This window comes from Triturus cristatus, chromosome 9 (assembly GCF_964204655.1).
Source record: "Triturus cristatus chromosome 9, aTriCri1.1, whole genome shotgun sequence".
NCBI lineage: Eukaryota > Metazoa > Chordata > Amphibia > Caudata > Salamandridae > Triturus > Triturus cristatus.
Genome location: NC_140592.1, coordinates 2,650,601 through 2,665,720, shown reverse-complemented (window position 1 = coordinate 2,665,720; position 15,120 = coordinate 2,650,601). Strand labels below are relative to the sequence as shown.

Sequence of the window (15,120 nt, the reverse complement as noted above, 5' to 3'; positions counted from 1 at the left end):
ACTGTCTTGAAAGCACCCCATTCCATTTGTCGTGTACTGGCAGTGTTAGCATTCTCCTGAAAGTAATTACTAATCGCTTCAGCCAAAGTAGTGTAGAAAACTGAGACCTCCGGCAACAAAGGCTGTAATTTCCATGTGGGTATTGGTGTAGGTATCCTACCCCATCCGAAAACAACTTCCAGTGGGTTATGGTCTGAGAGGGTTTTCTCCAGATAGGTAGTGTCCGTCACAGCAGGAATCAATCCCATAGAGCAAAATATCCTGTCTATGCGTGTGTGTAGTCCATGTGGTGTAGAGTAGAAGGAGTACTCTCTGCTATCCGGATGTTTCATCCGCTATGAGTCACCCACATTCCATCCCACTGCCCATCTCCATAGTGCCTCTGCTTGTTTTTTACAACCAGTACCTTGCAGGGGTGGATGCGACCTGTCCAACTCTACACCTAGTATTGCGTTGAAATCACCCCCAATTATCCAAGGATAGACATCCCAGTCCGTCAATACCGTGGAAAATGAGTTTAAGAAAACGTCTTGATCAGTGTTAGGAGCATATATACTCCCCATCACAATCGGTCGACCATCTAGTTTACCAAGCAGGAGTACGTATCTGCCGTGGATGTGTATTCTCTGCTCTATCAAATCAAAGAGAACGCCATTCCGTACCCAAACCGCCGCCCCACGTGCAAAAGCCGAGTAAGATGTATGAAACAGTTGTCCCTTCCATTTCTTCTGCATTTTACCTGCTTCTGCATGGGTAAGGTGTGATTCCTGTATTAATGCAATGTGCACTCTCCTGCGGTTGAGTTGTGCTAAAACTCTATGCCTTTTATGTACAGAGCCTAAACCCTGTACATTCCAGGACGTGTATATATATTTGTTAGGTTGCGTCATATTTCCCTTTGTAGTGGAATTTTGTAGGTGTCGATGTCCCGCCACCATATGTAGTTAAAAGTACGTCTGTGTCTGAGTTCGTAACAAACTTCCCCATCAAAACTTCCAATACTAGGTTCCCCCGGAAAACATTAGAGGACCAAACAGTGTGCAATCCTATTATAGACACTTGAAACAAGATAAAAGATAGTGCAGTCGCCGCAGGGGGGGTGGTAACCGCCTTAGTCTTTCCGCGCATTTACCACCAAGGGAAGTTGACAGAGAATAGAATGGTCACCAGGTCAAAGGTACCTCTTAATTCAGCAAAGCAAAGGTAAAGGAATCCTGGCTTAGCGCTAGTACAGCAACTACAGGTTCACACATCGCTTGGCCGTCCCCAGGCCCTTCCTAAATCCAAACTATGCTTCTGATAAGATAAAGTTATCCTGTACCCAGTCCTCTAATCTGATTTGTAATATCTTACTCATAAATGTTACTGATGAGTCTAGGAGGGAAATGAGGCGATAACATTTGGGATCGGATTTATGCCCTTCTTGAAAATATGTCAATTATTGAGACAGCTCAGGAGGGAGGAACCGTACACTTCACAGCCACGTTAAACAAAACACCTGTGTCAGAATGGGCACCATAGGTCCCTGGCTGCTTTAAATGTTGTCAACTGGTACCCCATCTGGGCCTGGTGCCTTCCCGGCTGCGCTATGATGTAGGTAATTGTCATATTTTGAAAGATGCCCCACATTGTGGTCATTGGTTCCTCTGGAACTGGACATTAGTTTCAAGCGAGTGAAGGCGATATGTACGTTGGTTAGCCCTAGTTTTCTCCAAAAAATCAGCAAAACTGCTGAAATCTGACTCAAACCCATCCTGGTGGGTTTCAATAAACATCAGTAATATTTGTAAGTTTGCTATTGGAAAATGCTGTGCTCCCTGGAGCGAGTGGGCTTCTCCTCCTACACCAACAACGCACAATTAGTTACGAACAAACTGAAAATTCAGTGCCTCTTAGGAATACCTCATTAATAACTTCAATATATATCCTCTTAAGTGTTCAGTGGAACATTGATTATCAATTTCTCTGCATGGATCTACGATGTGGTTACCCAAGCCAGGACACATGACTGGCGTTCCAACCCTTTCAGAGTGGGTAATGACCTCATATCGCAAATGAATCCTGAGTGGGTGAGCTGCATTTTGGTCGCCATGAGGTTGTTGCTTAAATGGCAGAAGAATGCTTAGTAAAGTGCCACGCAGGATCACATTGTCAGTTTAGGGAACATGCCTTTTCTTAACTTCATATTAGCCTATGTGGCACACACTGTGGCACACACTGTATGTATTACACAATTTTCTTTATGTTGAACATTTTCTCTGGCAGGCGCCAGCTGCCTTCCACGATGCATTGGCCTGTTTCTCTGAAGAGGAGTGGAAGCTTCTGCAGGATTGGCAGAAGGAACTCTACAGGAACGTGATGAAGGAAATTCACCAGGCCCTGATCTCACTTGGTAAGGTTACCTCCTTGACTTATGTCTCAGGTTTCAAACTCCATGAGGGTAGGTGTTTAGATTGCAGTGAGTACATTCACAAAGAGCACCTTCTAGCAAGCTTCCTCTCTGTGCTCAAATCATAATGTAGTTGTATAGAAATTGTTTCGATCTTGCAAATTCATTCTCCGAACACTACTGATGTTAATGTGTGCATGTGGCTCTAGAGCCCAACTTTACAGGGTGTGTGGGAAATACGGAGGATTTGAAGTGTGATGTGTAAGAGCAGAGAGGATTCCAGAGGTTCCTACAGCTCTGCGACTTGATTTCTGGGGATATATAGGATCAAGGAGCAGTGAATCTGTGGACGTGTCTCATAGTAACTGTCCTAGTGGACCAAACAAAAGGCTGTACTGTGTAAAGTATGAAATACAGACTAATCTTCCACCCAAATATCAATCAGATATTGTAGTGTGAAGGGTATGAGAAAAGCTCAGTGGATTGGAGAATTTGTCGGGCAACATGTACAAAGGAATATCATGTGAGTCCAATATCCTGCCATAGCTCTTCGTAAGTTAAAATAGTTTAAAATTATGTTTGACTTACTGATGTTTTAATGATGTTATTGGGATGAACATCCACTAATTAAGTACAAAGTCTTCACCTCGATTGAAGATGAAGAGTAATGACTACACAAGTCCCATTAAGAAAAAATACCATCTCAATGTTGACTGAGAATCCCTCCTTAAACCAGACCTAGGAAGGGACCAAAACAAGCATTTGCAATGCAATAGGTCTCGCATTCAAGCGGGTTTGAGCTATTGGCATTGTAAATGACAATGCCTTTTATTCATGTTTTGGGTTTTAAAACATAAATAAAGGGCATTGTCATTTACAATGCAAATAGCTTAAACTCTCGCAAATGTGAGACCTATTGCATTGCAATGAAGGGCCTTCTCGACCGTCTGTTAGATTGTAAATATCAGAGAAATAGACCTGCCTGCAACGGCTTCAAAGTAGTGATAAATAGTGCAGTTAAAATGTGTAAGTGTTGTAAATTACACAGAAACAACGTGTAAAGTGAGAGTTACATATGATCTGAGCTATAAACACTAACAAAGCGCTCCAACACCTTTCGCTCTGTGATTACATTGTCGCGGCTCACGAGGAAGAGTGGGGGGGCTATTTACTGCCGTCTCCATGATTTGAGTGTGCAGTGTGGCATTGCGTAATGTCATTGCTGTCTTTGGCCTAATAAAAAACACTCCAGCTGTAGAAGGGCCCTGGCTTCACCTCCTGGTGCAGGGCTTGCTGTGATGTATGCCAGGCATGGAGGGAGGGAGGGATGGTCTCGGCTGCAGCTCCAGCCTCGTACAGTGCCCCTGCTATTATTAGTGAGTGAGAGGTCCTGAGGTGGTGGTATTGGTGGTGGTGGTATTGGCATTATTGGTGGTGGTGGTGTTATTGGTGGTGGTGGTATAGGTTGTGCTAGTATTGGTGGTGCTGGCATTGGTGGTATTGGTGGTGGTGGTATTGGTGGTGGTGGTGTAGGTGTAGGAATTGATGATGGTGGTACTAGTATTGGTGGTGGTGGTATTGGTGGTGGTAGTATCGGAGGTGGTGGTATTAGTGGTGGTATTGGTAGTGGTGGTACTGGTATTGGTGGTGGTATTGGTATTGGTGGTGGGATTGGTGGTGGTATTGATGGTGGTGGTCTTGGAGGTGGGGTGGTGGTGGTGGTGGTGGTATTGGTAGTGGTGGTGGTATTGGTGGTATTGGTATTGGTGGTGGTGGTATTGGTGGTGGTGGTATTGATGGTGGTGGTATTGGTGGTAGTATTGGTGGTGGCATTAGTGGTGGTATTGGTGGTGGTGTTGGTATTAGTGGTGGTATTGATGGTGGTGGTATTGATGGTGGTGGTATTGGTGGTGCTAGTGGTGGTATTGGTGGTGGTGCTATTGGTGGTGGTGCTATTGGTGGTGGTGGTGGTGGTATTGGCGGTGGTATTGGTGGTGGCATTGGTGGTGGTGGTAATAATGGTGGTGGGTCTTCGTGGTGGTGGTGGTATTAGTGGTATTGATGGTGGTGGTATAGGTATTGGCAGTTGTATTGGTGGTGGTGGTATTAGTGGTGGTAGTATCGGTGGTGGTATTAGTGGTGGTATTGGTGGTGGTGGTATTGGTGTTATTGGTGGTGGTGTTGATATTAGTGGTGCAGCTCCAGCCTCGTACAGTGCCCCTGCTATTTTTAGTGAGTGAGAGGCGCTCAGGTGGTGGTATTGGTGGTGGTGGTATTGGTGGTTGTGGTATTGGTATTAGTGGTGGTGGTATTGGTGGTGGTGGTATAGGTGGTGCTGGTAATGGTGGTGGTGGTATTGGTGGTTGTTAGAAGGGCGACCTCCGGGGAGTCAGGTGGTGTCGGACTGACCACCCCGAGAGCCACCGTTCCGCACGAAAGTAGCCGAGCGCCGCTGAGAAGCCTCCTGGGCGAGGTCCTTCTCCTATGATCGTAACAGCCAAGCAATCTCACCACCACAAAGGGACACAACAAGGGTATCAATTCTCACAAGTCTTTATCGGTATTAAAGGCAGGTCTCCGTGGCAATATTTACAGGCGGATCGAAGGATCCAAAAGAGTCTCAGGGTCTTTCAGGGACGGGGTAGCGGGACAGTCTCAGTACCAGCCCGGTACGGGGACACCCTGCGCCCAGCTCTCAATCCTCGAGCTGGGGGGTTCCGGGAGCCGGGATGTCGTCCGCAGGGCTCGAGGGGGTGGCTTCGGTGAGGTCGAGCCGCGACGAGATCAGCAGGGTTCCGGTGGTTACTTCAGCGAGGTCGAGCCGCAACGAGGTCAGCAGGGCTCCGATGGTTACTTCAGCGAGGTCGGGCCGCGACGATGTCAGCAGGGCTCCGATGTTCCGTGAGGGTCTTCTTCTCAGCAAGGGGGAGCCGCGACGCAGTCAGCAGGGCTCGAGTTTCCAAGTTCCAGGCAATGAGTCTCTCTCCGTAGGGTCAGCCGCGATCCGATCAGCAGGGCTCTTGACTCCAGGATACAACTACTGTCCTGGTTTTGGGCTGCCCCAAATATAGGTCTGGAGCCCTTTGATGTCCGGACCCTCGCGCCTGGGGGGGTCGGAGGGGTCGGAATGAGAGAGTCCAGACACCCAGCGGGGGGCGGAGCCAGCGCCCAGGGAGGCCGGAGGGCGATCAGAACCAGGCGTCGGGGGGCGGCTGGAGGCCCCATCGAAACTCTCCTCCTCCGGGATCTGTGGAGTGGCCACTCGACCCCCCCCCCGGTCGGATCTTGGCGCCTCGATGTCGGGGTTTCGCTGGGCGGCCCGCGTCGCGGAGGCTGGAGCGGGTAGCGGGGTTCAATCCAGGGGGACCTCGAAGGGTTGGGGTTGCCCCCGTTTGGTCTGGTAGGAGGGTTCGGGACCACGCCACGAGGCCGAGTCCAACAGTGGTGGTGGCATTGGTGGTGGTGGTATTGGTATTGATGGTGGTGGTACTAGTATTGGTGGTGGTCGTATTTGTGGTGGTGGTATTGGAGGTGGTGTATTAGTGGTGGTATTGGTGGTGGTGTTGGTATTAGTGGTGGTATTGATGGTAGTGGTATTGGTGGTGATAGGGGTGGTGGTGCTATTGGTGGTGGCGGCGGTATTGGCAGTGGTATTTGTGGTGGCATTGGTGGTGGTAATAATGGTGGTATTGGTGGCGGTAGTATTGGTGGTAGTGGTGATAATGGTGGTGGTATTAGCGCTGGTGGTGGTGGTGGTATTAGTGGTGGTGGTGGTATTAGTGGTATTGGTGGTGGTGGTATAGGTATTGGCAGTGGTGGTATTGGTGGTGGTATTGGTGGTGGTATTAGTGGTGGTATTGGTGGTGGTGGTGGTATTGGTGATATTGGTGGTGGTGTTGATATTAGTGGTGGTAGTGGTGGTGGTGGTATTGGTAGTAGTGATATTGGTAATGGTGGTGGTATTGGTGGTGGTGGTGGTGGTGGTGGTGGTGGTGGTATTAGTGGCGGTGGTAGTGGTGGTACTAGTGGTATTGATGTTGGTGGTATTGGCATTGGCAGTGGTAATGGTGGTGGTATTGGTGGTGGTGGTATTGGTAGTGGTATTGATGGTGGTGGTATTGGTGGTGGTATTGGTGGTGGTATTGGTGGTGTTGGTATTGGTAGTATTGGTGGTGGTGATATTGGTGGCGGTGGAGGTGGTGGTATGATGGTGGTGGCGGTATTGGTGGTGGTGTTATTGGTGGTGGTGGTATTGGTGGTGGTGGTGGGGGATCGGTGGTGGCATTGGTGTGGTGGTGGTATTGGTGGTGGTGCTATTGGTGGTGGTATTTGGTGGTGGTGTTATTGGTGGTGGTGGTGGGGGATCGGTGGTGGCATTGGTGTGGTGGTGGTATTGGTGGTGGTGCTATTGGTGGTGGTATTAATGGTGGTGGTGGTGGTGGTATTGGTGGTGGTAGTATTGGTGGTGGTGGTGGTATTGGTGGTGGTATTTGTGGTGGTGGTATTGGTAGTGTTGGTGGTGGTGCTGGTATTGGTGGTGGTGATATTGGTGGTATTGGTGGTGGTGGTATTAGTGGTGGTATTGGTGGTGGTGTTGGTGTTATTGGTGATTGTATTGGTGGTGGTGGTACTGGTATTGGTGGTGGTGGTATTGGTAGTCGTATTGGTGGTGGTGGTATTGGTGGGGGTGGTATTGGTGGTAGTATTGGTGTTGACATTAGTGGTGGTATTGGTGGTAATAATGGTGGTTGTATTGGTGGTGGTGGTATTGGTGGTGGTGGTGGTATTAGTGGTATTGATGGTGGTGGTATTGGCAGTGGTATTGGTGGTGGTGGTATTGGTGGTGTTATCGGTGGGAATATTAGTGGTGGTATTGGTGGTGGTAATAATGGTGGTAGTATTGGTGGTAGTGGTGGTATTGGTGGTGGTGGTAATAGCGATGGTGGTATTAGTGGTGGTGGTATTAGTGGTATTGATGGTGGTGGTATAGGTATTGGCAGTTGTATTGGTGGTGGTGGTATTGGTGGTGGTATTGGTGGTGGTATTAGTGGTGGTATTGTGGTGGTGGTATTGGTGTTATTGGTGGTGGTGTTGATATTAGTGTTGGTAGTGTTGCAGCTTCAGCCTCGTACAGTGTCCCTGATATTACTAGTGAGTGAGAGGCGCTCAGGTGGTGGTATTGGTGGTAGTGGTATTGGTGGTGGTGGTATTGGTATTAGTAGTGGTGGTATTGGTGGTGGTGGTATAGGTGGGGGTGGTATTGGTGGGGCGGTATTGGTGGTAGTATTGGTGTTGACATTAGTGGTGGTATTGGTGGTAATAATCGTGGTTGTATTGGTGGTATTGGTGGTGGTGGTATTGGTGGTGGTGGTATTAGTGGTATTGATGGTGGTGGTATTGGCAGTGGTATTAGTGGTGGTGGTATTGGTGGTGGTATCGGTGGGAGTATTAGTGGTGGTATTGGTGGTGGCATTGGTGTTGGTAGTGGTAATAATGGTGGTAGTATTGGTGGTAGTAGTGGTATTGGTGGTGGTGGTATTAGCGATGGTGGTATTAGTGGTGGTGGTATTAGTGGTATTGATGGTTGTGGTATAGGTATTGGCAGTTGTATTGGTGGTGGTGGTATTGGTGGTGGTATTGGTGGTGGTATTAGTGGTGGTATTGTGGTGGTGGTATTGGTGTTATTGGTGGTGGTGTTGATATTAGTAGTGGTAGTGGTGCAGCTTCAGCCTCGTACAGTGCCCCTGCTATTACTAGTGAGTGAGAGGCGCTCAGGTGGTGGTATTGGTGGTAGTGGTATTGGTGGTGGTGGTATTGGTATTAGTGGTGGTGGTATTGGTGTTGGTGGTATAGGTGGTGGTGGTATTGGTGATGGTGGTATTGGTGGTGGTAGTGGTATTGGTATTGATGGTGGTGGTACTAGTAATGGTGGTGGTGGTGGTATTGGTGGTGGTGGTATTGGAGGTGGTGTATTAGTGGTGGTATTGGTGGTGGTGTTGGTATTAGTGGTGGTATTGATGGTGGTGGTATTGATGGTGGTGGTATTGGTGGTGATAGTGGTGGTGGTATTGGTGGTGGTACTATTGGTGGTGGTGGTGTTATTGGCAGTGGTATTTGTGGTGGCATTGGTGGTGGTACTAATGGTAATATTGGTGGTGGTAGTATTGGTGGTAGTGGTGGTAATGGTGGTGGTATTAGTGCTGGTGGTGGTATTAGTGGTGGTGGTGGTATTAGGGGTATTGGTGGTGGTGGTATAGGTATTGGCAGTGGTATTGGTGGTGGTGGTATTGGTGGTGGTATTAGTGGTGGTATTGGTGGTGTTGGTATTGGTGATATTGGTGGTGGTGTTGATATTAGTGGTGGTAGTGGTGGTGGTATTGGTGGTGGTGATATTGGTAGTGGTGGTGGTATTGGTGGTGGTGGTGGTGGTATTGGTGGTGGTAATAATGGTGGTATTGGTGGTGGTGGTGGCGGTATTGGTGGTGGTGGTATTGGTGTTGGTATTGGTGATGGTGGTATTAGTGGCGGTGGTAGTGGTGGTACTAGTGGTATTGATGGTGGTATTGGCATTGGCAGTGGTATTGGTGGTGGTATTGGTAGTGGTATTGATGGTGGTGCTATTGGTGGTGTTGGTATTGGTGGTGGTGGTATTGGTGGTGGTGGAGGTGGTGGTATGATGGTGGGGTGGTATTGGTGGTGGTGTTATTGGTGGTGGTGGTATTGGTGGTGGTGGTGGTGGGGGGGATCGGTGCTGGCATTGGTGTGGTGTTGGTATTGGTGGTGGTGCTATTGGTGGTGGTGTTGATGGTGTTGGTGGTGGTGGTATTGGTGGTGGTAGTATTGGTGGTGGTGGTGGTATTGGTGGTGGTGGTATTGGTGGTGGTGGTGGTATTTGTGGTGGTGGTATTGGTAGTGTTGGTAGTGGTGCTGGTATTGGTGGTGGTGATATTGGTGGTATTGGTGGTGTTAGTATTAATGGTGGTATTGGTGGTGGTGTTGGTGTTATTGGTGATGGTATTGGTGGTGGTGGTAGTATTGGTGGTGGTGGTATTGGTGGTGGTATTGGTGGTGGTGGTATTGGTGGTAGTATCGGTGTTGGCATTAGTGGTGGTATTGGTGATGGTGGTATTGGTGGTGGTGGTGGTGTTGGTATTAGTGGTGGTATTGGTGGTGGTGGTGCTGTTGGTGGTGGTATTGGTGGTAATAATGGTGGTTGTATTGGTGGTGGTTGTGGTATTAGTGGTATTGATGGTTGTGGTATTGGTATTGGCAGTGGTATTGGTGGTGGTGGTATTGGTGGTGGTATTGGTGGAAGTATTAGTGGTGGTATTGGTGGTGGTGGTATTGGTGGTATTAGTGGTGGTATTGGTGTTGTGGTATTGGTGGTGGTGGTGGTATTGGTGGTGGTGGTATTGTTGTTGGTGATATTGGTAGTGGTGGTGGTATTGGTGGTGGTTAGTGGTCACATGCAATTCGTCTCATGCAGTAACAATCATCATTGGCCAGGCATTACATATCTCAGTTGGCTCCTAGTACTGTTCTATTTTTTAATCTATTTCTTAATTGTTGGACTGCCAGTCACTGTTTATGAGAAGCGCTCTGTACACTGAATGATCTGCTTCACGTTACATAAAACTGCAAATAATTTCAAGTGCATGCCCCATGATTCCAACCTGCACATTCACCAATAGGACTGGGAAGTAATAGTCATTAATGGCCCTAGTAGTTGGAAGCCATGCATACTCCACTGCCCCTAGACCGTACCCAGAAGTAGCAGCCACATACAGCAATGACCCTACATATTCAGTATCCCCCACAATAGCAGGTTTCAGGTCCCTAGAGCGAGGACTGCACAGGTCATGGTGGTCATTGATTGTGTAACATGCTGCCTCAGATTGACACTTCTAGTCTTGCTTTCAGGTGTCTAAAGGCGTTTGTAGGAAGCTGGCTCTGTTTATACTATCTCAGTGAAAGAGAGGGGCCCTAGAGCGAGGACTGCACAGGTCATGGTGGTCATTGATGGTGTAGCATGCTGCCTCAGATTGACACTTCTAGTCTTGCTTTCAGGTGTCTAAAGGCGTTTGCCTCAGTTCAGCTCTGTCAAGCCACGTCTTGCCCAGTGGTAAAACCCTGATAGTTTACAGAATTTCACAAAGTCTATGAGAATGAATTTCTTGGTTTACTTTTGCTAACAGGTCCTCTCATTGCTACCACTGTCTCTTCATTAAGAGCAAAAGACAGAGATGGTCTGTGCCTCATGGAGAACCAGGACTGGGGGAGCAAGCACAGGATGAACCAGCCGCCAGGTGAGTAACACATGAATTAACGGTGATCCAGCCATAGCGCTTCGTCTGACGCCCTCCGTCCTTCCGGGACACCCTTCCATGACCAACTCCTGATGTTTCTACAGCGCAGAATCCTTCTCCGTCTGTTGCCCATTCTGCTGAATAAAAAGTACAAATTCTTACAGCCATGACGTCCTCAGAGGTAACAGCCCCTTCACCTCCAGCGTGGCCTCTGTCCTGCTCATTTCCTTTCAAGGTAATCGAGACACACATTCACATGAATATTATTTCTGTAGGAGCGAACTCTACTCTACACTAGAACGCGTGAAATGTAGACGCTAGCCCCACCAGCCCTGCACACTGTTCTATTCCCATGTAGCGACAATAGGTTTTACAAGGGGGTTTATGATCGGTCTGTATAGTAAACTTTGTCCTCTTCAAAAACCTGGTCTGACCCCCACACTGCAGTGCACTCCTTAGAAAAAGTACCTCTTTTTTTGTATGGTCCCCCCTATGTCTGTGGACTGATGCTGCTAACTTATGAACCAGCCCCTCGCATATGAGCTGTTACCCCTAAAAACAAGGCATGATAAAACAAACTCCTAATTGGCTTAATGTTCCTATAAGGCCATAATATTTAGTGCAGAAAAATACCCCAGTAGCATAGCAAGGTAAATGTCACCTGTGGACGCTGCATGTGTTGTGCCATCCACAGGGCTGACCAGGAAAGCGTGACTTCAGGCCTACATGTGGAGCCCGACTGCCACAGTTTTAAAGCTTGCATGCACGCCGGTCCAAATTACAATTTTTGACATGAACGAATGCTACTTTGAAATATAACAAAAGTAATCCCTAGGGGGGAGCTCGTAGCCCACGGGGCAGAGTGCCTGATATTTACAAGTAGAACACATACGAATTTCATGTTGGCATCTTCCTACTGTAACTACCCCTCAAAGGCTATTTTCTCTGTACAGGGCCGCAGCTCTTCCTATGAGAAAAACTAACATGCAATTAAAATAAAAAAAAATTAACTTTGGTTTGGGATAAGCAACAGAAGTCATTTAACCCCTGCCTCAGAGATTTAGCCGGGTCTATAGAGATTCCGCAGCGGTGGCCCCACCTCCCCAGATGATGTTTTAGGGCACGCATTAGCCTCATTTATGCGCCGTTGGATGCCCACTCACTGACCAATGCCTCTTCTGCATTCGTTCAAGGTAGGAGGGTCCTTGCCTTCCCAGTGACGGGCTCTGTTCCTCTTTGCCACCTCTATGCCAACCCGTCCTTCAAGCGTTCCTTGAGGGCCAGACCCTAAACCCTAAACAGGTCGCTAGAGAGCCCTCGGGGGGTCACAGTTGATACATCCCTGTCTAGATGCTGTGCAGGTGTTGGCTGCATCTGATAAAAGGATAATTCCTCACTAGACCCCGAGGCATGAACACGTAGTCGATCGGGAGCAGATTCTGTGGGCATTGGAATAAAAGGAGTTATATATCATATCTGGGTGTCATATTCCTCGAGTATCCTCCCGACAATGTCCATTGACACAAACTCCTTTGCCATCCATATGTTGGTTAATAAATGTACATTTCATTCATTGTGAGGCAGCATCACTCTTGTCATAATCTATCAAATACATTTTGATACAAAGGAAGTTTCTGCTTTCTTCTCTTTCTTATATTATTTGATGTGAAGAAGGCGACGGTGCCTTACAACGAATGACGGGCACTTTTATTCATCAACAAACAGATTGCAACTTGAGGTTTTATCAATTTTGTAAATTTACTAATATTAATGGGCACATTATTAGCTTTGCTTCGCAATCACAACTTATGTCTGGCAGTTTTTTTCTATATTTGCTTTGTTTACTTTACCCCTGTCCCACAGCCCGTTATTACTAGAGTAAGGATGCCTCTTATGTGTGTTACAATCGATTCCCTCATATCGAGGTATATGTGGCTGTTATGGGGCATCTCTTCGCTTCTAAGCGGGTTTTCATTCTAAATCTATTCCCTCAACAATAGCTCATTGTCCTTCCTGATAGGTTCATCTGTTGCTTTGAAGCTAGTCTTCTGTTCTCTTCCTCTAATGATTCGCGTGTGCGTATCCTCTGCATCAGCCCTGCTTCTCTCGCTCTTCATCACCCCTGCTTCTCTCGCTTTTCATCAGCCCTGCTTCTCTCGCTCTTCATCACCCCTGCTTCTCTCGCTTTTCATCAGCCCTGCTTCTCTCGCTTTTCATCAGCCCTGCTTCTCTCACTTTTCATCAGCCCTGCTTCGCTCGCTTTTCATCAGCCCTGCTTCGCTCGCTTTTCATCAGCCCTGCTTCTCTCGCTTTTCATCAGCCCTGCTTCTCTCGCTTTTCATCAGCCCTGCTTCGCTCGCTTTTCATCAGCCCTGCTTCTCTCGCTTTTCATCAGCCCTGCTTCTCTCGCTTTTCATCACCCTGCTTCGCTCGCTTTTCATCAGCCCTGCTTCTCTCGCTTTTCATCAGCCCTGCTTCGCTCGCTTTTCATCAGCTCTGCTTCTCTCGCTTTTCATCACCCCTGCTTCTCACCCCTGCTTCTCTCGCTTTTCATCACCCCTGCTTTTCTCGCTTTTCATCACCCCTGCTTCTCTCGCTTTTCATCAGCCCTGCTTCGCTCGCTTTTCATCAGCCCTGCTGCTCTCGCTTTTCATCAGCCCTGCTTCTCTCGCTTTTCATCAGCCCTGCTTCTCTCGCTCTCGCTTTTCATCAGCCCTGCTTCTCTCGCTTTTCATCAGCCCTGCTTCTCTCGCTTTTCATCAGCCCTGCTTCTCTCGCTTTTCATCACCCTGCTTCTCTCGCTTTTCATCAGCCCTGCTTCTCTCGCTTTTCATCAGCCCTGCTTCTCTCGCTTTTCATCACCCCTGCTTCTCTCGCTTTTCATCACCCCTGCTTCTCTCGCTTTTCATCACCCCTGCTTCTCTCGCTTTTTACACACTTTTCTTTTGTTGCATTTATTGCTATTGGATTTGTTCTGGATTTTGCAGGTCGTCACTTCAGGTGATCGGCTCTTCGTAGCCGCTCCACACTGCAGCGAGTAGCCAAAGGTAGTCTTGCGGGCTGGGGTCATGTCAGTCGCTCAGCTCTGCTGTTGTCACCTTTCCTCCTTCCTGTTGTGCAGTTTTGCTGCTTCCCTGCAGTTGTTAAATCCTCTGCCTCCTTTATCAACAGCCGCTCCTCTGCCTCTCTCTGTCCCTTCTTGTGACTGCGACTCTGTCCCCATCCGTCTCTTTTGAGTGGATGCCCCAGTCAGGCGACATCTTAAGGATTTGGGGGGCCCTGGGCCATACATATTTTGGGGGCCCCTGTTCAGAACAGCTTTGAATTTATGATCCAATTTGAGCCCCTGTGTCCCACGCCGTTTCCGCTTCCTCAGCTGCGTTAGCAATCCATTTTGCATAATAGGCATTAGCCTATATATTCCTGATGTGAACGGATGCGCGCAGCTGACAGCGGTAGGATTTAGTGTTTCCTGCTCTGCTGCTAGGTTTTTAATACTATTTAAATTGTATATGTGTGGCTGAATTACTCTGTGGTTTTTAACAATTTCTCCTACCTACGCGCACTCGCACTTTACTTGATTCTGCTTGCCTGCACCTCCTTAGCTGCTCCGATTCGCAACTCGCATTTCCTCCAGTCCTGGTCCATCACGGCTGATACGCCGATTGTGCTGAGGGCTGGGGCTACTATCGGGCTCCTCACTTCCACCCATACAGTGTCCGCTTCCTCAGCTGCGTTAGCGATCCAGCTTGCATCATAGGCATTAGCCTATATATTCCTGATGCAAATGGACGTGTGCAGCTGACAGCGGTAGGATTTAGTGTTTCCTGCCCTGCTACTAGGTTTTTGATACTTTTAAAATTGTATATGTGTGTCTGAATTACTCTGTGCTTTTTATCAATTTCTTCTACCTACGCGCACTCGCACTTTACTTGATTTTGCTTGCCTAAACCTCCTTAGCTGCTCCGATTCGCATCTCGCTTTTCCTCCAGTCCTGGTCCGCCGCGGCTTATACACCGATTGTGCGGAGGGCTGGGGCTACTATCGGGCTCCTCACTTCCACCCACGCAGTTTTCGCTTCCTCAGCTGCATTAGCGATCCAGTTTGCATCATAGGCATTAGCCTACGCATTCCCGATGCAAACGGGGGCGCGCAGCGGACACGCCGCTGGCATACCAAAGGCAAGCCCGTCTGTGCCCGTCAGCGTGCTGCCCACTTCCCCTCCGGTGAGTTTCTTCGACTGTATTACAATAGTAAAAAACTGCTTAGCCTTAGGCGGCTACCATTATGTCAGTGTACAGCGGCTGATCCGAGCTTGGAGGTAGACTTTTGATGCAATAAGTGCAACTTGTCTCTCCTCCAGCCCAGGAAACTCACACCCATGATCCACCCACACAACAATAAGTGTAAAAACAATAAAAAACA

At 48.2% G+C, this 15,120-nt stretch overlaps 1 protein-coding gene across 2 annotated transcripts in view; it reads left to right on the top strand.

The window, feature by feature from the left end:
* The window catches only part of LOC146797221 (uncharacterized), a 151,487-nt gene that overhangs the window by 101,579 nt on the left and 34,788 nt on the right, over positions 1-15,120 (top strand). The window contains exons 2-3 of one of the 2 annotated variants that reach the window (XM_085624174.1): positions 2,266-2,392; positions 10,585-10,695. In XM_085624174.1, coding sequence (XP_085480300.1) covers positions 2,266-2,392; positions 10,585-10,695 — 238 coding nt within the window. The remainder of the gene's footprint in view (positions 1-2,265; positions 2,393-10,584; positions 10,696-15,120) is intronic. The other variant, XM_085624175.1, reaches the window with a different exon arrangement.